The sequence below is a fragment of the Oncorhynchus mykiss genome, chromosome 6 (genome assembly GCF_013265735.2).
Source record: "Oncorhynchus mykiss isolate Arlee chromosome 6, USDA_OmykA_1.1, whole genome shotgun sequence".
NCBI classification, from domain to species: Eukaryota; Metazoa; Chordata; class Actinopteri; order Salmoniformes; family Salmonidae; genus Oncorhynchus; species Oncorhynchus mykiss.
Window position 1 is genome coordinate 71280841 of NC_048570.1, and position 27234 is coordinate 71308074.

Genomic DNA, 27234 nt, shown 5'->3' on the forward strand with positions numbered 1-27234 from the left:
CACTATCATCCAGAAGGCGAGGTCAGTACAGGTGCATCAAAGCAGAGGCCGAGAGACTAAAAACAGCTTCTCTCTCAATGCCAGACTGTTAAACAGCCACCACTAACAATGAGTGGTTGCTGCCAACATACTGACTCCACTCCAGCCACTCCATTTCCAGCCAAATTATGTAATTGTTTATCACTAGTCACTTTAAACAATGCCACTTAATATGTTTACATACCGTACATTACTCATCTCATATACAGTGCCTTGCGAAAGTATTCGGCCCCCTTGAACTTTGCGACCTTCTGCCACATTTCAGGCTTCAAACATAAAGATATAAAACTGTATTTTTTTGTGAAGAATCAACAACAAGTGGGACACAATCATGAAGTGGAACGACATTTATTGGATATTTCAAACTTTTTTAACAAATCAAAAACTGAAAAATTGGGTGTGCAAAATTATTCAGCCCCTTTACTTTCAGTGCAGCAAACTCTCTCCAGAAGTTCAGTGAGGATCTCTGAATGATCCAATGTTGACCTAAATGACTAATGATGATAAATACAATCCACCTGTGTGTAATCAAGTCTCCGTATAAATGCACCTGCACTGTGATAGTCTCAGAGGTCCGTTAAAAGCGCAGAGAGCATCATGAAGAACAAGGAACACACCAGGCAGGTCCGAGATACTGTTGTGAAGAAGTTTAAAGCCGGATTTGGATACAAAAATATTTCCCAAGCTTTAAACATCCCAAGGAGCACTGTGCAAGCGATAATATTGAAATGGAAGGAGTATCAGACCACTGCAAATCTACCAAGACCTGGCCGTCCCTCTAAACTTTCAGCTCATACAAGGAGAAGACTGATCAGAGATGCAGCCAAGAGGCCCATGATCACTCTGGATGAACTGCAGAGATCTACAGCTGAGGTGGGAGACTCTGTCCATAGGACAACAATCAGTCGTATATTGCACAAATCTGGCCTTTATGGAAGAGTGGCAAGAAGAAAGCCATTTCTTAAAGATATCCATAAAAAGTGTTGTTTAAAGTTTGCCACAAGCCACCTGGGAGACACACCAAACATGTGGAAGAAGGTGCTCTGGTCAGATGAAACCAAAATTGAACTTTTTGGCAACAATGCAAGACGTTATGTTTGGCGTAAAAGCAACACAGCTCATCACCCTGAACACACCATCCCCACTGTCAAACATGGTGGTGGCAGCATCATGGTTTGGGCCTGCTTTTCTTCAGCAGGGACAGGGAAGATGGTTCAAATTGATGGGAAGATGGATGGAGCCAAATACAGGACCATTCTGGAAGAAAACCTGATGGAGTCTGCAAAAGACCTGAGACTGGGACGGAGATTTGTCTTCCAACAAGACAATGATCCAAAACATAAAGCAAAATCTACAATGGAATGGTTCAAAAATAAACATATCCAGGTGTTAGAATGGCCAAGTCAAAGTCCAGACCTGAATCCAATCGAGAATCTGTGGAAAGAACTGAAAACTGCTGTTCACAAATGCTCTCCATCCAACCTCACTGAGCTCGAGCTGTTTTGCAAGGAGGAATGGGAAAAAAATTCAGTCTCTCGATGTGCAAAACTGATAGAGACATACCCCAAGCGACTTACAGCTGTAATCGCAGCAAAAGGTGGCGCTACAAAGTATTAACTTAAGGGGGCTGAATAATTTTGCACGCCCAATTTTTCAGTTTTTAATTTGTTAAAAAAGTTTGAAATATCCAATAAATGTCGTTCCACTTCATGATTGTGTCCCACTTGTTGTTGATTCTTCACAAAAAAATACAGTTTTATATCTTCATGTTTGAAGCCTAAAATGTGGCAAAAGGTCGCAAAGTTCAAGGGGGCCGATTACTTTCGCAAGGCACTGTATATATACTGTACTCGATACCATCTACTGCATCTTGCCTATGCCGTTCTCTACCATCACTCATTCATATATTTTTATGTACATATTCTTCATCCCTTTACACTTGTGTGTATAAGGTAGTTGTGAAATTGTAATGTTAGATTACTCGTTGGTTATTACTGCATTGTCAGAACTAGAAGCACAAGCATTTCGCTACACTCACATTAACATCTGCTAAACATGTGTATGTGACAAATAACATTTGATTCGATTTGTTGTTTTGAAAGTGTATTGGAAAGTTCTAGTAGCTAGCTAACATTTTAGTTTGGATCTCACAACGCTGTTGGCATCAGTTGCTGGGACTGCTAGTCTCTGTCCAGTGATCCTGCCAACTAAGGCCGGGTCTGAAGTTCTATTTACCTAGCTGCCTATCAAGCCAGCTGTGTATTCCTTGAGGGCTTGAATGCAGTCCGCGATGCGGTTAGCCATTGCGGCTGGGACAGAGGATTGTCCCAGGTTTGTGGCTGTCTAGATCCCTGCTGTTTGTCATGTTGAATCTTCCCTGTGACCTGCCTTGTCTGGAACTGTGAGGAGTAACAGCGTAGCCTACGTTGCTAGCTACCATTACAAAGACCAAAGCCGGTGGGAGTACTGTTGAGGACAGTGGTGTATATCACACGTGAAGTATCTTTTAAAACAAACAAAAATAGTTCTAAAAGCAGTTGTTACAGCAAGAAAATTGAGTTGTGTTTTGTCAAAATACTGGTGGATTCAACTAATAAAATAATGGTCAACCAGTCCAGGACCTGAAGAATAGGTTGCAGTTCTCCCAGGTTCAGCTCGATGAGTTGAAACAGGAGAACGTCAAGATGAATGCAGTCTGTAAGTCCTTGAGAGAGTACAGTTCTGTGTGTGAATCCATGATAACAATGATGGATTAATCAATATATCAAGGAGGAACTACATGGTTGTGGGCAGAATTGCAGAATCTCCACGTGACCTGGGCGGAGCCTGGGGACAAAGTGAGGGAAATTATCTGAGAAATTGAAGATGGACAACATTGAGGCCCACCAGACTGGAAAACCCACTACCGGCCGAGGTCGATAGTGGTCAAGTTCCTAAGGTTCAAGAACAAGGTAGCTGTTCTGGAAAGAGCCAAGAACTTGAGAGGAACGTTCAGTTGAAGTCAGAAGTTTACATACACTTAGGTTAGAGTCATTAAAACTTGCTTTTCAACCACTCCACAAATTTCTTGTTAAACTAGTATTTTCCAACAATTGTTTACAGGCAGATTATTTCACTGTATCACAATTCCAGTGAGTCAGAAGTTTACATGCGCTAAATTGACTGTGCCTTTAAACAGCTTGGAAAATTCCAGAAAATTATATCATGGCTTTTGAAGCTTCTGATAGGCTAATTGACATAATTTGAGTCAATTGGAGGTGTACCGGTGGATGTATTTCAAGGCCTACCTTCAAACTCAGTGCTTCTTTGCTTGACATCATGGTAAAATCAAAAGATCACCAGCCAAGACCTCAGAATTTTTTTTTAGACCTCAACAAGTCTGGATCATCCTTGGGAGCAATTTTCAAATGGCTGAAGGTACCTCTTTCATCTGTACAAACAATAGTACACAAGTATAAACACCATGAGACCACATAGCCGTCATACTGCTCAGGAAGGAGATGCATTCTCCTAGCAATGAATGTATTGGTGTGAAAAGTGAAAATCAATCCCAGAACAACAACAAAAGGACCTTGTGAAGATGCTGGAGGAAACAGGAACAAAGTATCTATATCCACAGTAAAACGAGTCCTATATCGACATAACCTGAAAGGCCACTCAGCAAGGAAGAATTCACTGCTCCAAAACCGGCATAAAAAAGCCAGACTACAGTTTGCAACTGCACATGGGGACAAAGACCATACTTTTTGGAGAAATGTCCTCTGGTCTGATAAAACAAAAATAGAACTGTTTGTCCATAATGACCATAGTTACTTTGGAGGAAAAATGGGGTGGTGTCACGTTCTGACCTTTATTTCCTTTGTTTTGTATTTATTTAGTATGGTCAGGGCATGAGTTGGGTGGGCAGTCTGTTTGTTTTTCTATGTTTCGGCCTAGTAGGGTTCTCAATCAGAGGCAGGTGTCATTAGTTGTCTCTGATTGAGAATCATACTTAGGTAGCCTGGGTTTCACTGTGTGTTTGTGGGTGATTGTTCCTGTCTTTGTGTTTGCACCAGATAGGACTGTTTTAGGTTTTCGCACGTTAGTTGTTTTTGTTATTTATTTCATGTGTTGTGTCTTTATAAATTAAAGAACATTAATAACCACCACGCTGCATTTTGGTCCGCCTCTACTTCACCTAAAGAAAACCGTTACAGGTGGCTTGCAAGCCGAGAACACCATCCCAACCGTGAATCACTGGGGTGGCAGCATCATGTTGTGGGGGTGGCAGCATCATGTGTGGGGGTGCTTTGCTGCAGGAGGGACTGGTGCACTTCACAAAATCGATGGCTTCATGAGGAAGGAAAATTATGTGGATATATTGAAGCAACATCGCAAATGGGTCTTCCAAATGGACAATGACTCCATGCATATTACCAAAGTTGTTGCAAAATGGCTTACTGACAACAAAGTCAAGGTATTGGAGTGACCATCACAAAGCCCTGACCTCAATCCTATAGAAGATTTGTGGGCAGAACTGAAAAAGCATGTGCGAGCAAGGTCTACAAACCTGACTCAGTTACACCAGCTCTGTGAGGAGGAATGGGCCAAAATTCACACAACTTATTGTGGGAAGTTTGCGGAAGGCTACCTGAGACGTTTGACTCAAGTTAAACAATGTTAAAGGCAATGCTACTAAATCCTAATTGAGTGTATGTAAGCTTCTGACCCACTGGGAATGTGATGAAAGAAATAGAAGCTGAAATAAATCACTTATTCTGACATTTTACAGTCTTAAAATAAAGTGGTGAACCTAACTGACCTAAAACAGGGAATTTATACTTTAAATGTCTGATTAAATGTCAGGAACTGTGACATTTAAATGCAAACTGGAGTTTAACCTGTTAGAGCTCTAGGGGCGCTATTTCATTTTTGGATAAAAAACGTTCCCGTTTTAAGCGCGATATTTTGTCACGAAAAGATGCTCGACTATGCATATTCTTGACAGTTTTGGAAAGAAAACACTCTGAAGTTTCAGAATCTGCAAAGATTTTGTCTGTAAGTGCCCCAGAACTCATTCTACAGGCGAAACCAAGATGATGCATCACCCAGGAATTAGCAGAATTTCTGAAGCTCTGTTTTCCATTCTCTCCTTATATGGCTGTGATTGCGCAACGAATGAGCCTACACTTTCTGTCGTTCGCCCAAGGTCTTAGCAGCATTGTGACGTATTTGTAGGCATATCATTGAAAGATTGACCATAAGAGACTACATTTTCCAAGTGTCCGCCTGGTGTCCTGCGTCGAATTCGGTGCGCAATTGCCAGCTGCTTCTACTTTACCATTTGATTCAGGGGAGAAAGCATGTGTCCAAGAACGATGTATCAATGAAGAGATATGTGAAAAACACCTTGATGATTGATTCTAAACAACGTTTGCCATGTTTTCAGTCGATATTATGGAGTTAATTTGGAAAAAAGTTTGCGTTTTGAGGACTGAATTTATGGATTTTTTTTGGTAGCCAAATGTGATGTATAAAACGGAGCTATTTCTAATACACAAGGAATCTTTTTGGAAAAACTGAGCATCTGCTATCTAACTGAGAGTATCCTCATTGAAAACATCAGAAGTTCTTCAAAGGTAAATTATTTTATTTGAAGGCTTTTATGTTTTTGTTAATGTTGCGTGCTGGATGCTAACGCTAATGCTAACGCTAAATGCTAACGCGAAATGCTAACTCTAGCTAGCTACTTTTACACAAATGATTGTTTTCCTATGGTTGAGAAGCATATTTTGAAAATCTGAGATGACAGTGTTGTTTACAAAAGGCTAAGCTTGAGAGATGGCATATTTATTTCATTTCATTTGCGATTTTCATAAATAGTTAACGTTGTGTTATGCTAATGAGCTTGCTGATAGATTTACACAATCCTGGATACAGGGGTTTTTTCATAGCTAAACGTGACGCAGAAAACGGAGCGATTTGTCCTAAACAAATAATCTTTCAGGAAAAACTGAACATTTGCTATCTGAGAGTCTCCTCATTGAAAACATCTGAAGTTCTTCAAAGGTAAATTATTTTTTTGAATGCTTTTCTGTTTTTTTGTGTAAATGTTGCCAGCTGAATGCTAATGCTAAATGCTACGTTAGCCATCAATACTGTTACACAAATGCTTGTTTTGCAATGGTTGAGAAGCATATTTTGAAAATCTGAGTTGACAGTGTTGTTAACAAAAGGCTAAGCTTGAGAGCTAGCATATTTATTTCATTTCATTTGCGATTTTCATGAATAGTTAACGTTGCGTTATGGTAATGAGCTTGAGTCTGTATTCACGATCCCGGATCCGGGATGGGGAGATCAGAAAGGTTAAATGCATTTGGCTAAGGTGTATGTAAACTTCTGACTTCAACTGTGGATCTTCCTCCACGGGGACTATCCTGAAGCTGTGCGCCAGAAGAGCAAATAACATATCCCAGCCGTGAAAGCTGCAGAGCGCTTGGAGACGTTGCTTACATCCACTTTGACAGGCTCATTGCCCAAGATTTTGCTCTGACTCTTATGTGGCTGTTAGATACATTTGTTGGTCTGATGTGATCTCCACCCGGCACAGCCAGAAGAGGACTGGCCACCCATGATAGCCTGGTTCCTCTCTAGGTTTCTTCCTAGGTTCTGGCCTTTCTATGGAGTTTTTCTTAGCTACCGTGCTTCTACACCTGCATTGCTTGCTGTTTGGGGTTTTAGGCTGGGTTTCTGTACAGCACTGTGACATCAACTGATGTATGAAGGACTTTATAAATAAATGGGATTGATTGATGTGATTAATAAGGAGAATCCAGATGATGCACTTGATGAATTTATGAAAATGCTTCTTCCAATTTCATGTCTGGGGCGGCAGGGTAGCCTAGTGGTTAGAGCGTTGGACTAGTAACCGGAAGGTTGCGAGTTCAAACCCCCGAGCTGACATCTGTCGTTCTGCCCCTGAACAGGCAGTTAACCCACTGTTCCCAGGCCGTCATTGAAAATAAGAATTTGTTCTTAACTGACTTGCCTGGTTAAATAAAGGTAAAAAAAAAAAAAAAAAAAAAAAAAATATATTAATAAACATGCACCTGTTAATTAAGAAACTGACTGTTAGAACTATTGTGGCTCCATGGATTGATAAGGATTTTTTTTTAAAATTAAACGGTATGGTTGAAAGAGATGGGGTGAAACGAGTGGCCAATAAGTTTGTCTGCAAATTGAGAAATTGTGACTAAACTCAAAAAGAACAAGAAACTGCATTATGAAGCCAAGATCAATGATACAAATGGAAAGGAACTCAGATGGCATAATTATTTGAATGACTTTATTGGCAAAGTGGGCAAACTTAGGCAGGAAATGCCAATCAACTAACAATGAGCCATGGTATCCATGCATTAAAAAAAATGTTTTGTAAATTTAGTGTTGGAGTAGTGCAAACATTGTTATCAATCAATAATGACAAGCTTCCTGGCATTGACAACTTAGAAACTACTGAGGATGGTAGCTGACTCCATAGCCAAATCGGTCATATCCTTAATCTGAGCCTAGAGGAAAGTCTGTCCTCAGGCCTGGAGAGAAGCCAAAGTAATTCCTCTACCCAAGTGGTAAAGTGGCCTTTACTGGTTCTAACAGCATACCTAGAAGCTTGTTGCCAGCTCTTAGCAAACTGTTGGAAAGAGATTGTGTTTGACCAAATAAAACGCAATTTCTCTGTTAACTTCATATGGCTGCAGGGGCAGTATTGAGTAGCTTGGATGAAAAGGTGCCCATTGTAAACGGACAGCTCCTAAGTCTCAGTTGCTAATATATGCATATTATTAGTAGTATTGGATAGAAAACACTGAAGTTTCCAAAACTGTCAATATTGTCTGTTAGTATAACATAACTGATATTGCAGGCGAAACCCTGAGGAAAATCAAAACAGGAAGTGGCTTCTATTTTGAAAACTCCATGTTCCATAGATTCCCTTCCCTATCGCTTCCTCAAGGTGTCAGTCTTCAGACAGTTTCAGGCTTTTATTTTGAAAAATGAGCCAGAGCGATAACATTGCGTCAAGTGAGTTTTGCTCACGCAACAGAGTTTGGATAGGTATTGCTTTTCCCTCTCCTACTGTGAAAGACATTTGCGGTTGATATATTATCGATTATATATTTTAAAAACAACCTGAGGATTGATTATAAAAAACGTTTGACATGTTTCTGTGGACATTATGGAAACTATTTGGAATTTGTCTGCGTTGTCGTGACCGCTCCTTCCTGTGGATTTCTGAACATAACGCGACAAACAAACGGAGGTATTTTGGATATAATCTTTACGGAACAAACTGAACTTTTGTTGTGTAACTGGGAGTCTCGTGAGTGAAAACATCTGAAAGTCAAAAGGTAAATGATTAATTTGATTGCTTTTCTGATTTTCGTGACCAAGCTTTCTGATGCTAAGTGTACATTAATGTTTTATCGTGCGATCGATAAACTTACAAACGCTTGGATTGCTTTCGCTGTAAAGCATAATTTCAAAATCTGACACGACAGGTGGGTTAACAAAAGGCTAAACTGTGTTTTCCTATATTGCACTTGTGATTTCATGAATATAAATATTTGTAGTAATATTTATTGAATGTAGCGCTATGCTATTCAGCGGTTGTTGATGACACTTATCCCGATAGGGGGATTGCAACCATAACAAGTTAACAAATTAACAGACTTTCAGCATGCTTAAAGAGAAGTGAAGTACATGTTGAGTGCCCTGACAAATGACCGATGATTGGTTGAAGGAAACTGATAGTGTCAGCTGTATTGTTAAAGTTCAGTGTAGCCTCTGATATTATTTACCATAATCTGTTGGAAAAAATAAAATAAAATCACACTACCGTTGAAAAGTTTGGAATCACTCAGAAATGTTGTCGTTTTCCATGAAAACATGCATGAAATAAGTTGCAAAAGGATTAGGAAATACAGTCAAGATGTTGACAAGATTATAAATAATTATTTTTAATTTAAATAATTGTCCTTCAAACTTTGCTTTTGTCAGAGAATCCTCCATTTGCAGCAATTACAGCCTTGCAGACCTTTACCGCCACCAAAGCACGCCCAGACCATCACATTGCCTCCACCATGCTTGACAGATGGCGTCAAGCACTCCTCCAGCATCTTTTCATTTTTTCTGCATCTCATGAATGTTCTTTTTAATGATCTGAACACCTCAAACTAAGATTTGTCTGTCCATAACTTTTTTTTTTCAATCTTCCTCTATCCAGTGTGTTTTTCTACCCATCTTAATCTTCTATTTTTATTGGCCAGTCTGAGATATGGATTTTTCTTCGCAACTCTGCCTAGAAGGCCAGCATCCCAGAGTCGCCTCTTCACGGTTGACGTTGAGACTGGTGTTTTGTGGGTACTATTTAATTAATGAAGCTGCCAGTTGAGGGCTTGTGAGGCGTCTGTGTGGTCAAGGTGCGGGACTCTAACCCGGAAGCTTACAAGAAATCCTGCCATGCCTTCCGACGAACCATCAAAAGGGAAAATCACCAATACAGGGCTAAGATTGAGTCGTACTACACCGGCTCTGACGCTCGTCTTATGTGGCAGGGCTTGCAAACTATTACAGACTACAAAGGGAAGCACAGCCATGAGCTGCCCAGTGACACAAGCCTACCAGATGAGCTAAATCACTTCTATGCAAGCAACACTGAGGCATGCACGAGACCATCAGCTGTTATGGACGACTGTGTGAACACACTCTCTATAGCTGACGTGTGTAAGACCTTTAAAAACAGGTCAACATTCACACGGCCAGATGGATTACCAGGACATGTGCTCCAGGCATGTGCTGACCAACTGGCAGGCGTCTTCACTGACATTTTCAACATGTCCCTGATTAAGTCTGTAATACCAACGTTTCAAGCAGACCACCATAGTCCCTGTGCCCAAGAACACTAAGGCAGTTTGCCTAAATGACTACAGACCCATAGCACTCACGTTCGTAGCCATGAAGTGCTTTGAAAGGCTGGTAATGGCTCACATTAACACCATTATCCCAGAAACACTAGACCCACTCCAATTTGCATACCGCCCAAACAGATCCACAGATGATGCACTCTATTGCAATCCACACTGCCCTTTGCCACTTGGACAAAAGGAACACCTACGTGAGAATGCTATTCATTGACTACAGCACAGTGTTCAACACCATAGTACCCTCAATTCTCATCACTAAGCTAAGGATCCTGGAAATTAAAACACGTCCATCTGCAACTGGGTCCTGGACTTCGACGGGCCACCCCCAGGTGGTGAGGGTAGGTAGCAACACATCTGCCACTCTGATCCTCAACACTGGAGCCCATCAGGGGTGCGTGCTAAGTCCCCTCCTGTACTTCCTGTTCACCCACAACTGTGTGGCCAGTCACGACGCCAACACCATCATTAAGTTTGCAGACGACACAACAGTGGTAGGCCTGATTACCGACAACGACGAGACAGACTATAGGGAGGGAGGAAGTCAGAGACCTGGCGGTGCCAGAATAACAACCTATCCCTCAACGTAACCAAGACTAAGGAGATGATTGTGGACTACAGCAAAAGGTGGACCGAGCACACCAATTCTCATCAACAGGGCTGTAGAGGAGCAGGTTGAGAGCTTCAAGTTCTGTGGTCCACATCGCAAACAAAGTAGAATGGTCCAAACACACCAAGACAGTCGTGAAGAAGGCACGACAAAGCCTAATTAAAGGAACATGCACCTGTGGAGCGGTCGTTAAGACACTAACAGCAATTAAGGTCACAGTTTTAGGACCCTAAAGAGGCCTTTCTACTGACTCTGAAAAACCCCAAAAATAAAGAATCCCAGGGTCCCTGCTCATCTGCGCGAACGTGCCTCAGGCATGCTGCAAGGAGGCAGGGAGGCAAGGGAAATAAATGTCAATATCTGTACTGTGAGATGCCTAAGACAGCGCTACAGGACGGACAGCTGATCATCCTCGCAGTGGCAGACCAGGTGTAACACCTGCACAGGATCGATACATCTGAACATCACACCTGTGGGAAGGGTACATGATGGCAACAACTGCCCGAGGTACATCAGGAACACACAATCCCTCCATCAGTGCTCAGACTCTCAGCCAGAGGGAGAGTCAGGTCCTCGCTAGACATCACCCACAACAACGTCGCCTATGGGCACAAATCTACCGTCGCTGGACCAGACAGGACTGGCAAAAAGTGATGAGTCTCGGTTTTGTCTCACTGATGAGTCGCGGTTTTGTCTCAAGGTGTGATGGTCGGATTCGCGTTTATCGTCGAAGGAATGAGCATTACACCGAGGCCTGTATTCTGGAACGGCATCGATTTGGAGGTGGAGGGTCTGTCATGGTCTGGGGCGGTGTGTCACAGCATCATCGGACTGAGCTTGTTGTCATTGCAGGCAATCTCAATGCTGTGCGTTACAAGGTAGACATCCTCCACCCTCATGTGGTACCCTTCCTGCAGGCTCATCCTGACATGACCCTCCAGCATGGTAATGCCACCAGCTATACTGCTCGTTCTGTGCGTGATTTTCTGCAAGACAGGAATGTCAGTGTCCTGCCATGTTCTGGATCTCAATCCCATTGAGCACGTCGTCTTATTTCCCTCATTAAAATGCAAATCAATGTATAACATTTTTGACATGCGTTTTCTGGATTTTTACGGACTATAACAAGGAAATCCCAACACAAGCTGCCCAGTGACACGAGCCTACCAGACAAGCTACATGCTTTTTATGCTCGCTTCGAGGCAAGCAACACTGAAGCCTGCACAATAGCACCAGCTGTTCTGGATGGATATGTGATAATGCTCTCGGTAGCCTATGGGAACAAAACCTTTAAAAAACAGGTCAACATTCAGCAGCTGGGCCAGACGGATTGCCAGGAAGTGTACTCAAAGCATGCGTGCACCAACTGTCAAGTGTCGTCACTGACATTTTCAACCTCTCCCTGACCGAGTCTGTAATACGTTTCAAGCAGAACACCATAGTCCCTGTGCCCAAGGAACCGAAGGTAACCTGCCTAAATGATTACCACCCCGTGGCACTTACATCGGTAGCCATTAAGTGCTTTGACAGGCTGGTCATGGCTCACATCAACAGCATCCTCCCGGACAACCTAGACCCACTCCAATTTGCATAATCTCTTGGGGCGGTATGTGATCTCAATTGCACTCCACACTGCCCTTTCTCCCTTGGACAAAAGGAACACCTATGTGAGAATGCTGTTCATTGACTGCCGCTCAGCGTTCAACACCAGTGTCCACGAAGCTCATCACTAAACTAAGGACTCTGGGACTGAACACCTCCCTCTGAAACTGGATCCTGGACTTCCTGACGGGTCGCCACCAGGTGGTAAGAGTAGGCAACAACACGTCTACCACACTGATACTTAACACTGGGGCCCCACAGGGGTGTGTGGACCCCTCCTGTATTCCCTGTTCACCCATGACAGCGTGGCCAAACACGACACCAACACCATCATTAAGTTTGCTACAGGAAAGGGCGGGCTGAACAGGCCCCCATTAACATCAATGGGGCTGTAGTGGAGCGGGTCGAGAGTTAAGTTCCTTGGTGTCCACATTACCAACAAACTGGCATGGTCCAAACATACCAAGACAGTCGTGAAGAGGGTACCTCAAACCTATTCCCCCTCAGGAGACTGAAAAGATTTGGCATGGGTCCCCAGATCCTCAAACGGTTCTACAGCTGCACCATCGAGAGCATGGTTGCATCACCGCCTGCTATAGCAAATGCTCGGTAAGGCGCTACAGAGGGTAATACGAACGGCCCAGTACATCACTGGGGCCAAGCTTCCTGCCATCCAAGACCCATATAAATAGGCGGTCTCCGAGGAAAGCCCATACAATTGTTTGAGATTCCAGTCACACAAGTTAAAGACTGTTTTCTCTGCTACCGTACGGCAAGCGGTACCGGAGCGCCAAGTCTAGGACCAAAAGGCACCTGAACAGCTTCTACCACCATTAGACTGCTTTACAATTCATACAAATCGCCACAGGACAATTTACTTTGAACTCCCCTCCCCCTTGTACACGGATGCTACTCGCTGTTTGTTTGTTACCTATGCATAGTCACTTCGCCCAAACCTACATGTACAGATTACCTCAACTAGCCTGTACACTGAATCGTTACCCCCGCCATATAGCCTCATTATTGTTATTCTTATTGTGTTATATTTTAGCCTACTTGGTAAATAATTTCTTCCGCTTGAACTGCACTGTTGGTTAAGGGCTTGTAAGTAAGCATTCCACGGTAAAGTTCTCACTTGTTTTCGGCGCATGGATCAAATCAAACTTTATTTGCCAGATTTTAATCCCACTAACACAAAATGTGAAATAATCCAAGCGGTCTGAATACTTTAGCAAGGCACTATAAATGGCTTTCTCCATATGCTTTTAACATAAGAGTTGAGAAGTATGGAGTGTGACATGGGCACAGCTGGAAATCAGAGTAGTGGTAACAGAGTGTGTGATTTGAAGTGGTGCCAGTGCCCTTGGCCTGGTCTAGTTTCTCTTCATGGACCAAACTCCAAAATTAGGTCTGGCATATTCAGGACTCATTAATTGTGGCTTTGCCTAAAATGGATGGCTGCTGAGAGAGCGAGCGAGCATGAGGCACATTTGTTCAAAGACCCAAGATTCCACCCGTGCGTGCAACTGTAAGAGTACAAAAGCCCTACTGTGCTATTAATGCCTGTGGGTGGTGCTACTGATGTGCGGATACATACACCATCAGCTTTCCAGCAGCCCCTGCCATCCAAACAGTAATGATGGCTGTGCTGTGTATGCCAACACTGCTTTTAATGTATACAATGGTACTCAACTATATACAAAGCAATGGGATCACACTGTTCAATTTTGTGATGTATGCCAAATTACATCTCACTACTGGACCAAGAGAGAAAAACATAGATTTATAGTAACCTTTGACAGCCGCCTACTCACCTTTTCATCATTGGCAACCAGCAGCGTCTCCATCCCCGTCTTTAACCTTTGGAGCTCCTGGTCTGTAGAAAGGAGTCATACTGTAGTTGCCATCATGTACCTATGTATGCAGTACCATAATATGACAATGTGTTTGCAATCTGTCATTTTCTACCCCATTTAGGCATATGTAAAATAGAAGGCGCAGAACCTCTCAGATGGAAAATGTCTCATCTAGCCAGGGAAAGTCAACAGTATGAGCTAGAGGTCCATACAATAAAGCAGAAATGAAGTAGAGAAAGTTGACAGGCAGCCATGTGCAATGGAAAAGACATCTTCTGAAAATGAAACTTAATCACTCAACTACAGTATACCACTAGTAGCAAGAGCACAATGCCATATCAAGGTTATGGTACTGGACACCAGTTGGCTGACATTAACAGATCAACAGTCCCTTCCCAGTGGAAATTCTGTATTCTGATCAGTGATTCCATATACTCAGTTGAAGAAATGTGAGCTCATTAAAATGTTGCCAGACAGAGGAAGCCAAGGTCCATTCCTGGGTTTGATTTTCTTGGAGCCCCGCGACAGGGTATGCAAGACAGTGTGAAAGGAGTGCATTTAGGGAAGGGATAAGATGGTGAGGTTGAAAGCAATGTGTTAAAGTTGTTCAATAGTGTTAAGGCTTACGCTTGTTGTTGAGCCTTCTCCTGTACATATCCTCTAACAGTGGAAATTATGCAATGTGGAGAGAGAGAACCATTGTTAGACACCACTCGCATGCAGGCACACCTTTTGCTGCCACTGTTGCAGCATGTTATTGATCCATGACTGACAAAAACCTGTTGACAAGTCACCAAGAAAGGACACATTGCTCCTTCATTACAGAACAAACCCTGTATTAAAGTTACTCAGTTTGGAAGAAGCGTTTGTTTGGGTGCTTACCTCTCTCCGAGGTCTCAGTGGACAGTGGTCTGGCCAGGAGCTGTGTGTGCAGGCTGTCTATCTCAGCATTCTTACTGAGCAGAAGCTGCTGGAGGTCTGATAGCTCTGCCTGTGTGATTGGGGGGAATCAGGAGCATGCATAAGCTAACACACTCTTATGCTCTCAGAAAGACAACACATACATAACATAATCCTCATACAACTGTTGGAGACAAATCAATGTTTATTGGTGGCGTAAACTGTTTAGCAGATGTTGTAGTAGGTACAGCAAAATGCTTATAAGTACACACTCAAGCTTGAAATCTAAAGCTGATTTTTACATGATTTGGCTGGTTCATCTTTCCAGAGCAGGCTATATGTTTATATAGGGCAGACTGAAGTTCATAGTAGCGCATCCACATCCCACATGACCATATATAGCCTGATAATGTAGTCAAAAATGTGTTAGACTAGCAGTGATTAAAGTTAAAATACATATGAACAAAAAGGAGATTCACATCTGTCCCGAGTGAAAGTTTTAAAAAAATGGCTCAATGAAGCAGTTCAGGACAAGAGCCAGCGAGGTATGGCAATGGGGTGTGTTAACCAAGGCATTGTTTAACCGCCAAGAGAAACCACCAAGGGAATGTGCCACCATTTAAATCCATTTCTACAAAGAAAATGGTCAGCAGATTTGTAAAGAAAATAAGCTTTTGTGAATGACTTTCGTGTCTGTATGACTCATCTAACTGGGCAGAAAAGCAGATTGGACAGAGTTTAGGAAAACTGCAGTTAGCAGAGGAATCTGGGCACTACTAGTACAGTCTAGACATAACAGGAGAGGAGGTAGGCTAATGTATGTTTGTTATACCTTTGTTGCTTTGAGTCTCCTCTCATACTGGGACTTCTGGTCTTCAAGATAGTCTACTTTCTCCTTGAGAAGTCTGAGCTCTTGAAGTTTGACCTGGGGACATTGATAAGAGGATATACAACTTGTCATTGTCACAAATGTACATCAACAGATAAGGGATTGTTTTAATAGTCTGGAGACTGTCAATTAGTCCATGAGTTGTATCTGCTAACTATTCTCATAACACCACAATGAAATGCCTCTTAAAAATGATGCAGTACTGTGCATGGATCAACCCCCTTATCTACACACTAAATGGGATTGCATTGGGTCTCATGAACTATGCATGTGCAAGTTTGGTGGTGAGGGGTTCCTTAGTGCAAGCACAGATCTAAGTGTCAGAGCTTTGGGATCATGCCATACACAGTGATGGACGACTACATGCTTAGGATCAAAGGTCATGCAGACATTCTCTGCCTACACTCTCGCTTCCACAGCAGCACTGCTCCTCAGAAGTACTGGAGCTATTCTCCACGCCTGAGAATGGGATCACGTCAGGAGGCTCCTCCAGCCCACTGTTGTGTACCTCCTCTGGGCTACCCTCACAGGCGAGCCCCTGGTCTGGATTTTGGGCATCCGTGGACCAAGTGTCGCAGGCCTTCTGTAGGCTGCTGTCAGCCTGCCCTGTTTTCTCCCGGATCCTGCAATTGATCTCCTGCTGAAACCTACACATCTGCTCCTGCAGCTCACTAATCAAGTTTACGACACTCTGACACACAAAGAAGAGAGAAATAAGGAAAATTAAAATAAACACAGAATGAGAGGAAGAATGAAAAAAGGGAAGGACTGTGTGTGGTGTTCCTCAACGATATACTAACACATTTTTTTACATAATAAATGGAATGTTTAAAGCCATGCACTGTTTTGGGTTTAAATGTCTGAGTGAACCACAATGAGAAACAGGTCTGTAAGGTCTAAACACACTCTGGGCCTGTGAAATTGTTTTGTCAGGGTAAATAGATTAGGTACAGGAGGTACCTAATCTCACACACACACACACACACACACACACACACACACACACACACACACACACACACACACACACACACACACACACACACACACACACACACACACACACACACACACACACACACACACACACACACACGTGTATGCTACTGCCACATGAAAGAAACAGTCTAGTCCATTAGTGCAAGGCAAGTTCTCATACTTAGAGCGTAAACAACCATAGAGCTATGCCTGGACTGTGGAAGTATCACATGGTGTCCAGTATAGAGGATATGACAGATATATGGAGAGCTGTCCACAGCTATATATAACCATGAGCTTAGTGACTGCTCCAGAGCAGGGAGGCCTCCAAAGTGAGAGTGTCAATGTGTGTGCGTATTCACATGCATACTGTATGCTTGAATGGTCACACATGGCACATCAGTGGAATGTTCAAAGCAGAGGTTTCATTCTCTCCAGAAAGCAGTCATAGGGAAGGCAGTGTGTGAACATGACCAGAGCAGAAAGACTATTGCACCACATGTCCTTAAATTACTGAACCTACTGAATATCCTCTACATTACAAACCACAGGTATGGATCATTTCCTGTCTAAAGTGTTATGCTACTCAGTCTTGAAAGGGGTGGGGTTGCCTCATTTAACACCTTCCTCTGCATCTCACACAATAGGCCAGTCATGATTTCAACAACATCAGAACTGTAGACTGAAACGTAAAACCTGTCGCCGAGTTAAAGTCTACTCACCCTCAGGTTTACCCAGTCATCCATCATGCCAGCACGGCTTCACATAGTATGGATGTGCTCTGGGGCACAAAGGCTCATTGACAAGCCATGTTTTGCAATAGTTCGGAGGAAGATGTTGGACCTTCATGTGGTGATGGGTGTAGGTAACCCAACATACCATATGGGCTTAAGAAAACATACATTTCAGGTTGAACTAAAAACAGAGCTAGGACTCTAGCTGAGAGCTAGCTGAAACTTCTCTCCATGTAGTCCAGGAAGAGGGTAGAGTACATTTTACTCAGTCTTTAAAAGTATGTTTGTCATAAAGTCAGCTGCTGAATACATAGTTGGGTCTCCTAAAACATGAACAGGACTTCTACATACACTCCTGTCATTTCCTCGTGAAGCTCACTTCACTAAACAGATATGTCACAAGGGACATGAAACAAACCCCCTTAGAGTCCTGACAGAATTCAACTTCCCTATACTTGTTCAAGCGCAACATTAGTCTAAAAACAAATAAAAACCTGCCAGATAACCTGTAATCACAGACATGCTAGTCTGTCTCAGGGACTCAACTCTGACCTCCTCTGTCATACCTAAGCTTAGTATTACTCATCATCCCTCCTTATGTGTGTGTGTCCTTACCTCTGCTTTGTGCTGCCTCTCTACTCCATGAAACTGTTTCTCTTCCATGTCCACCAGCTTCAGTTTCAGGTAGGACACCTCTCCCATCAGATTCAACTTCTGACTCTCCAGTGACGTCCTGCTAAGGAGCTCCTACCACCCAGGGGAGACACACGTGTTAATACACTAATCATGCAAATGGTTAAAGACCACACACACACACACTGACCGTTAGAGACAGTAGTACAAAGACACCAATCCCAAACAGAACTTCTACTCTGGACACTAAAGAAGCTATCGTCTAGCTCTGCTCAGTTCTCTCAAAGTCAGACAAACCGTCTGCTGTCAGACGCAGTCCACACAGCTAAATATACACAGCTTCTGGGCACTATTTTTACTGCCCCTCTCAAAGGCAAGCACAAAGCATGCATAGGAGAGCGTAAAAGAGCCCACAGTTCCCATACAACAACAACTAGAAGTACTGTAGAGGCTTAGCATATACCTTCCTATTCGAATGAGAATGGCTATCAATCAAACATACTGATTAGGACCTTGCTTGATACACTAATTATCCCTCTTTATCAGAAAAACTGTCCCCTTTGAAAGTCCCCATTTCTCTCAACAGCTAATTATGTTGATTTCAGGCAAGTGCAAATTCTCAGAGGCTGCCCAAATCTGATATTTTTTTCACTCTTTTGTATTTTGACCAGTGCAGCTCTGAAAAAGCGCTGATGTGAAAAGATCTGATGTGATTGGTCAAAAGACTAATTAGTGAAAACATATCTGAATTGGGCTGCCTGCGTAAACACAGCCTTAGAAAGGTCCAAAGAAAATATCCGAAGCACTGAGGCAGGCCGACCATGGGCATTTAAAAATGTAGCTATTTTGAAGCAAAAAGGGTTGGGTTTCTGAGAGGTTTCTGGGAGAGTGCACATGGAAAATATTAGAGCTGTGTCACTAGTAAGAGATTTGCGGCTCAGGTCCAAAGCCTCATAATGACCAAATCTCATGGAAACAAACCCGGCCCTTCAAAACAACCCTGCTGTACAGAGTTAACCAGGGGTGTATTCATTACGAAAACTGTTTACAGTTTAAGAACCAAATGGAAACAAACAGAGCAAAACAAAATTTCAATTGGACAAATTCAGGTAGGTCCCTCACGTTTCTGTTTAATACACTTTTTGCAACAGAATTGAAGTTTGCAATGGCTACCAAATGAAACGCATTGAAGGCATTTGAAGAGTCTAACAAAGTCTGCATAGTATACAGAATTTATTTGGGAGAACTTTGGAGCAGTTGAAAGCCTCTCCTTGGAAGGATGATATACTGTAGCAAAAACAACTCACTAGTATGCTAAGTTTGTCCTACCTCAATTTCCAGTTTGTATGGACTGACAATAGTCCTTTTCATGCATGAAGGCTAAAGATGTTGCTGTCATGAAGTTATCTTAGCACAGTTGTAAAGAGGATCCTTGATTCTGACTGAGTTTCCATGTCTGCTCTGAGTTTGAACTCCACTGCACCTCACAGGAGTGGAAGACATGGACACCACCTCTACTGATGACAGAGCACTCCCTTCATCCCTGCTCTCTCTCTCTCTCTCACTGCTTCTTAATCTCTCAGTCCATGTGAGATTAGGCGATGTGTCCAACCTCATCTGGGTGGTTATGGGTGTGACCGACTATGCTCTCTGTCCTGTGCACACCTACCCAGTCAGGCCAGCCCTAGAGCAGAGCACCATGACCAAACCTTCCAGAGCAGACGGATGCTCCACTCCAAGAATCAGTCCTGGATGGGAACAGACCACACTAAATATTTGGGTTGTCACAGAGATCTAGAGCCTGGCTCACTGGGATCCTGGGGAGGAATTTCCTCCTGGGATACTGGACTCTCTAGGAGGTAGTCTACCATGAGACTCCTAGATAGTCTGCTAGGAGACAGTGTGTCTAAATCTAAATGTCCTCTACACACACATGCATTATTTGAAAGTATTCTAGTCATACATAAAGCAAATGTCATGATGTCAGTCTAAGGAAGAAGGCATGATATTTGTGCTGCTGTGATGCAGACTTTCAGAACACTGTTTGAATAGAAACAGGAACTGTTTGAAAGTGGACAGGAACTGTATGGAAGGGAACCTGATAACCATACAAAACGAGGAAGTTGATATCATACTGAAGCCAGTCTAAACTGAGACAAGGTTGCAGTTCATAGGTTTGTATGGATGGAAGAGGAGCAGAGTGTGAGGTCCTTACCTGCTGCAGCATCTCTTCTGTAGAGTTGAGCTTGTGTTGATGTTCCTCCAGAGAACTTTCCAGATCACTGATCTTTACTCCCTGAGCTTCCACCTGGTCCGTCAGAACGCTCACCTGTGTGTGTGTGTGGAAGGGAGGAGAAACTCAGTCACACCAGCAGGCAGCAATACTTCAACATTTCTGACACCCTCCTTTCAATGTTGTCAACCCCCTTGACCTCTGTTCATGCTTCATTCCCACACTCTCTTTCTCCCTCCCTGCCTTTGCTCCTTCCTTCCCCCTTTCCTGGCTCCACCCTCCACCTGGGAAGTTATCTAACCCCAACATCCACATGCACTTTCCCAGTCATTAAAATCACCTCTCTCTGCCTGCCATCCATTTCACAACATATCAGCACCTTAATTTATATACCCTTCACACTGCCAGATAACAAATATTTACAAAGCTGAATGAAGGACTCTTTGTCCTTTATGAGTTTTCTCAGTTCAACTCATCAGGCCGGCTCTGCACTACTCATGATATAGATACAGCTGTTGAGAAAACAAACTAGGGAAAGAGCCAATCGGTTACAAAGGCGGGGCTCAACCAGCCAATCAGATGGAGTTTAGTGGAGGAACACGTTAGTGTGTACATGAGACCTATACACAACAACAAGACATCACATCTGTGAATGAACAGAGGTGTGTTGTAGCCAGCAAATCTGGACCTGACTGCAGAAAAACCCTTACTCAAAAGCCCTGCGGACTAGTGTACGCACGCACGCACACACACACACACACACACACACACACACACACACACACACACACACACACACACACACACACACACATAAACGTAAGAAGTACTGCCCTTGTTCCTAACCCTTGTTGATACCTGTTCAACAAAGCAACACAACAACACTGGATTAATCACCCCCCCTCTCAATTCAATTCAATTCAAGGAGCTTTATTGGTATGGGAAGTATATGTTAACATTGTCAAAGCGGGTGAAGCATCTCTCTCTCTCTCTCTCTCTCTCTCTCTCTCTCTCTCTCTCTACATCTCTCTCTCTGTACAACTCGATCTCTATCTCTCTACATCTCTCTCTGTCTCTCTCTCTCTCTCTACATCTCTCTCTCTGTCTCTCTCTACATCCCTCTCTCTCTACATCTATATCGCTCTACATCTATCTCTCTCTCTCTCTACAGCTCTCTCTCTCTACATCTCTCTCTCTGTCTCTCTTTACATCTCTCTATCTCTCTCTACATCTCTCTCTCTCTCTACATCTCTCTCTCTACATCTCTCTCTCTCTCTACATGTCTCTCTCTCTCTACATCTATCTCTCTCTCTCTCTACATCTCTCTCTCTCTGTCTCTCTCTACATCTCTCTCTACATCTCTCTCTCTACATCTCTACATCACTCTCTCTCTCTCGCCATCTCTCTCTCTCTCTACATCTCTCTCTTTCTCTCTCTCTCTCTACATCTCTCTCTCCCGCCAGAAATCTTGCTTGTTTGTAGGTGACCAAATGCTTATTTTCCACCATAATTTGCAAATAAATTCATAAAAAATCCTACAATGTGATTTTCTGCATTTTTCCCCCTCATTTTGTCTGTCACAGTTGAAGTGTACCTATGATGAAAGTTACAGGCCTCTCATCTTTTTAAGTGGGAGAACTTGCACAATTGGTGGCTGACTAAATACTTTTTTGCCCCACTGTATATCTCTCTCTCTGTCTCTCTCTACATCTCTCTCAATTCAATTCAATTCAATGTGCTTTATTGGCATGACGTAACTATGTACATATTGCCAAAGCTTACTTTGGATATTTACAATATTAAGATAATAATAATCAATATTGTCAACCATTGAACAATAACAATATAGAGGACATGTGCAGGTTGGTCTGTGCTCACTGAGCCTGTACTTTGTCAAGGTTTTGATCAGTAACCATGGTCAAATAGCCACAGTGTACTGTTGATTTAGGGCCGGATAGCACTGCATTTTGTGTTGGGCTTTTGTTTCCCAATAAGCAATGTAGTTTTGATTTGACTGTGTTGTAATGTGGTTTATTCTGATGATTGGATGTTCTGGCCCTGAGGCTTCAGTGTGTTAGTAGAACAGTTTTGTGAATTCAGCAACAGGACCAGCTGGATGAGGAGACTCTTATTTTCTCAGCTCTCTCTCTCTCTCTCTCTCTCTCTCTCTCTCTCTCTCTCTCTCTCTATTTGTCTCTCTTCCTCTCCCTCTTTCCCTCTCTCTATCCCTCCCTCTGTCATGACTGATACATGATAGAGCTACTACTGTTTATATTTTATTGAGGGCACCAGGGGGCCAATGCAGTGTAATGTATCCTCTTGTATATCAGTAGGCTCATATTCAACTCGGGGGATTCAACTTCAGCTGAATTGAAATAATAATTGCTGTAGGTGAGGGGTATATAAACATTACAAACAACTCCTTTATATGCCAATGTGCCGCAAAACACACATGCCTACAGACACAGATAGCTAAAAATACACATGCATTATGGCAAATACAAAACATACACATGCATACACTGTTTATGACATAAGGTAATCTTACCTGGAGGACAAGGGACTCTTTGTCTCCCTCTAAGCGTGTCAATCGTTCTTGGTTAGTCTCGCCGTTCACAGGGGACTGCTGGTTTACCTACAGAGGAGCGGTCAGTTACTGGTCAATTTGTGGTCAGTACAAGTACATCTGTGAAGTGAGAGGAGTTACCCACAGTGTCAGCTCTACCTTGAACCAGGGCTCCCTGAAATGAAAGCTCAGACTGGAGAGAACAACAAGAACACACACACACACACAGCATTGGTATCACATTTCATATAACCTATTGTGGCCGTGGGGTGAGAAGGTCGTGAGTGTGGAATTCTGTAAGAGGGTTATGCTTCTTAAGCTTTCATTAAATGATTATGAATATTTTAGTATTCTAAGAATTTGATATTTGCTTCTCGAACCAAGGTTGCAAGCCCTCATGCCTTCCTAAATAATGGCTTAGCTGTTCATGTATGAAACCAAATTAGAAGAAATTGTTGAGAAATCCAGACTTTTTTCAACCACAACCATGGAAAGTTTGTGGCACAGCAACTTTGAGGCTGAGCCAACCAGCTCAAGTGGTTTACAGTAATTGTGAAATACCATTAAACCTTTAATAGACTATGTAAGAACACTCTTGCAGATCTAACCGTTGAAGATTCAGAATCCACAGCATGTGGCCGAAGTTTAACTTCCTTCAAGAGTCATAGGAAAAAGAAGACAAATGATGCGTTTAGCCATATATCTTTTGAACAATAGAATATGCAAATGCATTCTCTTCAGTTATTTCAAAGGCTGCAAATAACAAATATTTGCGCAACATAAACATCCTGTAAACAAGTCCAAATAAGCAAGTCAGTTTGGTGAAAGAGAGAGAAAAAGCCTTTGTATATTATCATCTATCAGGCCATTTTGTGTCCAAGTTAATCCGTGACAACGAGGTCCAGATGGGATCAGCCAGCAAAGAGCTAAAAACGTCTCCCTAATGACAACAAGATGGTGAAGGAGAATTCAGGAATGGGCTGATCATAACTCCATCCAGTCTAGTTCTATCAGGTCTATTTCAGGTGCTTCCTGTACTGTGCCCCCAGAGGAAGGACAAAGTCTGAAGTGAAAACACATGTTGCCCATCCATTCATCCATTCATTTATTCTCCTCAGGTACTATGACCTCTTGACCTGTCTGGTGTTTACCTTTCACGAATCCCAGTATCTCCCGACACATGTTTCCTGCCCTTAATTAGTGATTGGTCACTGGGACCTTGATTGCTGATTGGCCGCAGGGACCGTGAAACAGGTTAAGCCTGGTGCACAAGCTCACCATACCAGATCTGGTTCCCATTCAGTGACACGTTTAAATGTTTTCCTTCTATCCTAGATAACATCCATTTAGCCACAGACTCAGATTAGCCTACATATTCTTCATTGAAATTCAGTAAAAGTTCCTCAACAGATGGATTGACAGGTTAGCCATATAGCTAATTGAACTATACTGAAATAAAGTTTTCCTGTTATCGTACCATGTATGAAGGCTATGTAGGAGCTCATCCAATCCTAATCACCTGCAGAGTTATGGGTATAGCTCCATTAAGGAACAGCATCTCAATCAGTTCATCTGCTTTCTCTGTGAGAGCTTCCCATGTCTGGAACACACTGCCATCAGACACACACAACTGCGCCACCTATCCCACCTTCACAAAAAACAAAGACATGGCTAAAGGCCAGTCATGCTTGTGAACATAATCCCCAGCTGTTTATTACCGCTTTCCATGTTGTCTGTAGCGTGTGAGGTGTGGAAACACTGTTGCTTTTATGTATTTTGTTTTGTTGCTTTTTTTGCTATTGTTCTGCATGCTATGTGTTGCTTGTTCTATGTTGCTCTGCATGTGCTCACTGCTCATTGTTTGTCTGTATTGTAATTGTTTTAAGAACCTGCCCAGGGACTGCAGTTGAAAATTAGTTGGCTGGCTTAAACCGACACTTTTACTGAATGTCCCTGTAAACATAAAAATAAACTAAACTTAAATAAGTAAAATATTGTATTATTCCTGTACAGTAAAGAATCGCAGGGAGAGTTGGGTCCCGTGTGGCTCAATTGGTAGATGCCAGGGTTGGATTCCCATGGGTGGCCAGTACGAACAAGATAAAATAAACAAGGTATTTTTGCTACATTAAATACATGCTTAATCATGTGGACAAGTATCCTGCCTATATTGTACTGTGTTTTGGAGAACATGGGGGTCATGCTAGCAGCAACTGCATAAGGTTACTGTGAAACCAAGGTAAATTAAAGACATTTTCTCAGTTCCACGCTACGAGCAGTTACTGCCTTTTTGCTTTTTAGGACAGTACGACGCACAACTTTCCAGCTTATGGTCAAAACAGGTGAGTCTATACTATCAATGTTTCTAACTGTGTTACAATGAGCAACTCCACAACACAAGTCTTTCTCCATGTGCATCTCCAGTATGCAAGGAATTCCACTGTAATAACAATAACCAGATTCCTCTATACAGATGCAGTACAGATGTATTAGCAGGGAAAATGCATGAAAGTGAAACCTCAGTCTCTTACCTTTTTCAGCCAGGCAAAATGCTTATAAAAATCAATGTTATACTCCATTCTGTTGGCCCATTGTAGCTTTGACTATATCCTCCCTAAAACTCTACACTGTAACTTATCCAGAGAGAGAGAGAGAGAGAGAGGGAGAGAGAGAGAGAGAGAGAGAGAGAGCGAGCAAAAAAGGAAGCAAGAGCACGATAGACAAGAGATTGATTAATAGAGTAGAGCTCAGAAAGAAAGATACTTTATCACTGTTGATCTCCCTGATTCCTTCTATCTTCTTCCTCTTCCCCTCCTTCCCTCTCTCTTGCTGCAGAGAGACTGTAGTGGGGACCCTGTGGTGTGCTGTGTCTGGTGCGGACCCTGGCTGTGCGGTTTGGAGCCCAGACAGAGGCAGGCTGAGAAGTGACTAGTCTTCTTCTCCTCCTCTCTCTCTCTCTCTCTCTCTTACGCACATACACACACAAACAAACACACTCCCTCTCTCTCTCTTGCTGTCCGTCTCTCTCTTTTCATCGCTCTCCCTCTCCGTCTCATACACAAACATTATCACTTGGTTATTTTTGTCTGTATCCCCCCCTTTCTCTCTCTCTCTGAAGTACCCCTCGATGTAGCTACTTTTGTGATCTCTCTAAAGGGGCACCGTAGAGAGGGAGCATTCTGCTATACATGCTTGTCACAGATGTGGTACGAACCAAGAAAGGTAGGTAGACAGAGAGGAGGGGGAGGAGGAAGAGAAAGAGGAGATTAAATAGGCGGGAGGGAAGGGATGGAGGGTAGGTGAGGAGGATGAAAGGGAGAATAGGAAGGGGAGGGAGGGGGATAGAGTAGTTGAAGTGGAGTTAGGTGGGGAGAGTATCAGATGTTCCTTTCCTTACCCTGAATGTGCATAGTAAGTATGTGATAAAGTTTATGTGCAAATAAAACCAACATCAAAATGCAAGCAGGAAGGAGTGGATAAGGAGAAGAAAGAGGAGGAAGGGATGGAGGAGGGGAACTAACTGCTCTCAGTCTGAGCAGCAGCTACCTCTGGATCTCATTACCAGTGGCAGATGAGAGACCCCTGCTCTGGCTCCTACTCCTGGGTGAAGAGGGGATGGGAGGGGGCATCCACCCCTGAATAAAGACCACCACAAAACAGACCTTATGCCTTCATGTACCCTATAAATACTGGGGGTTATCTACCTTGCTCAAGCCTCCTTTCAGTTACTGGCCCAATGCTCTTAAATGCTAGGCTACCTGCTGCCCTTCTGGCTGTTGGAAGTGAGCTTGATTCAATAGCTGCCGTTACTGCAGAACAGATTTGATCATTGTAGCCATGTATTGTACAATGGAACCCAGAAACAAGGTTTCCTGAAAAACATACACCACACTAGCCAGTTTAGGGTGTGAAGTGAGTTTAGGCTGTGTTGAAGGTACTCACCCCTCCCTTCTCCAGCCACTCTAACAGGGTGTGTGCTGTGTCTATGGGGACCTGTCTCCTCATGGACTCCTGGTCCACCTGGCCCTCCAGGGCTACCCTGAGATCCTCTACCAGCTGTAGCACCCTGATGTCGGGGGTAATGGCTGAGGTCAGGGCAGGAATGAGGGCAGAGTCCGAAACCTGGGAGGGGTAACCCTGGGCCCCAAACTTCAAGAAGGCCTCGCAGAACCCTCCTGCCAATAAAATGAAATAATTTAAGTTAGAGTTATGGTTAGGGTTAGGGCAAAAATCATAGTGGA

General features: G+C 43.0%; 1 protein-coding gene across 9 annotated transcripts in view; it reads right to left on the reverse strand.

The window, feature by feature from the left end:
* The window catches only part of LOC110526491 (liprin-beta-2), a 37854-nt gene extending 11681 nt beyond the window's left edge, over positions 1 to 26173 (reverse strand). The window contains exons 1-10 of one of the 9 annotated variants that reach the window (XM_036980873.1): positions 25757 to 26173; positions 25525 to 25620; positions 22976 to 23062; positions 20410 to 20523; positions 18177 to 18308; positions 16253 to 16540; positions 15793 to 15885; positions 14943 to 15051; positions 14688 to 14720; positions 14019 to 14080 (exon numbers count right to left, since the gene is read on the reverse strand). In XM_036980873.1, coding sequence (XP_036836768.1) covers positions 14019 to 14080; positions 14688 to 14720; positions 14943 to 15051; positions 15793 to 15885; positions 16253 to 16540; positions 18177 to 18308; positions 20410 to 20523; positions 22976 to 23062; positions 25525 to 25572 — 966 coding nt within the window. In that variant the 5' untranslated portion in view covers positions 25573 to 25620; positions 25757 to 26173. Of the gene's footprint in view, positions 1 to 14018; positions 14081 to 14687; positions 14721 to 14942; positions 15052 to 15792; positions 15886 to 16252; positions 16541 to 18176; positions 18309 to 18384; positions 19289 to 19863; positions 19884 to 20409; positions 20524 to 22975; positions 23063 to 23138; positions 25453 to 25524 lie in introns of those variants that run through there. The other 8 variants (XM_036980872.1, XM_036980874.1, XM_036980871.1 and 5 more) reach the window with 8 other exon arrangements.
* Between the last annotated feature and the right edge of the window lie 1061 nt (positions 26174 to 27234).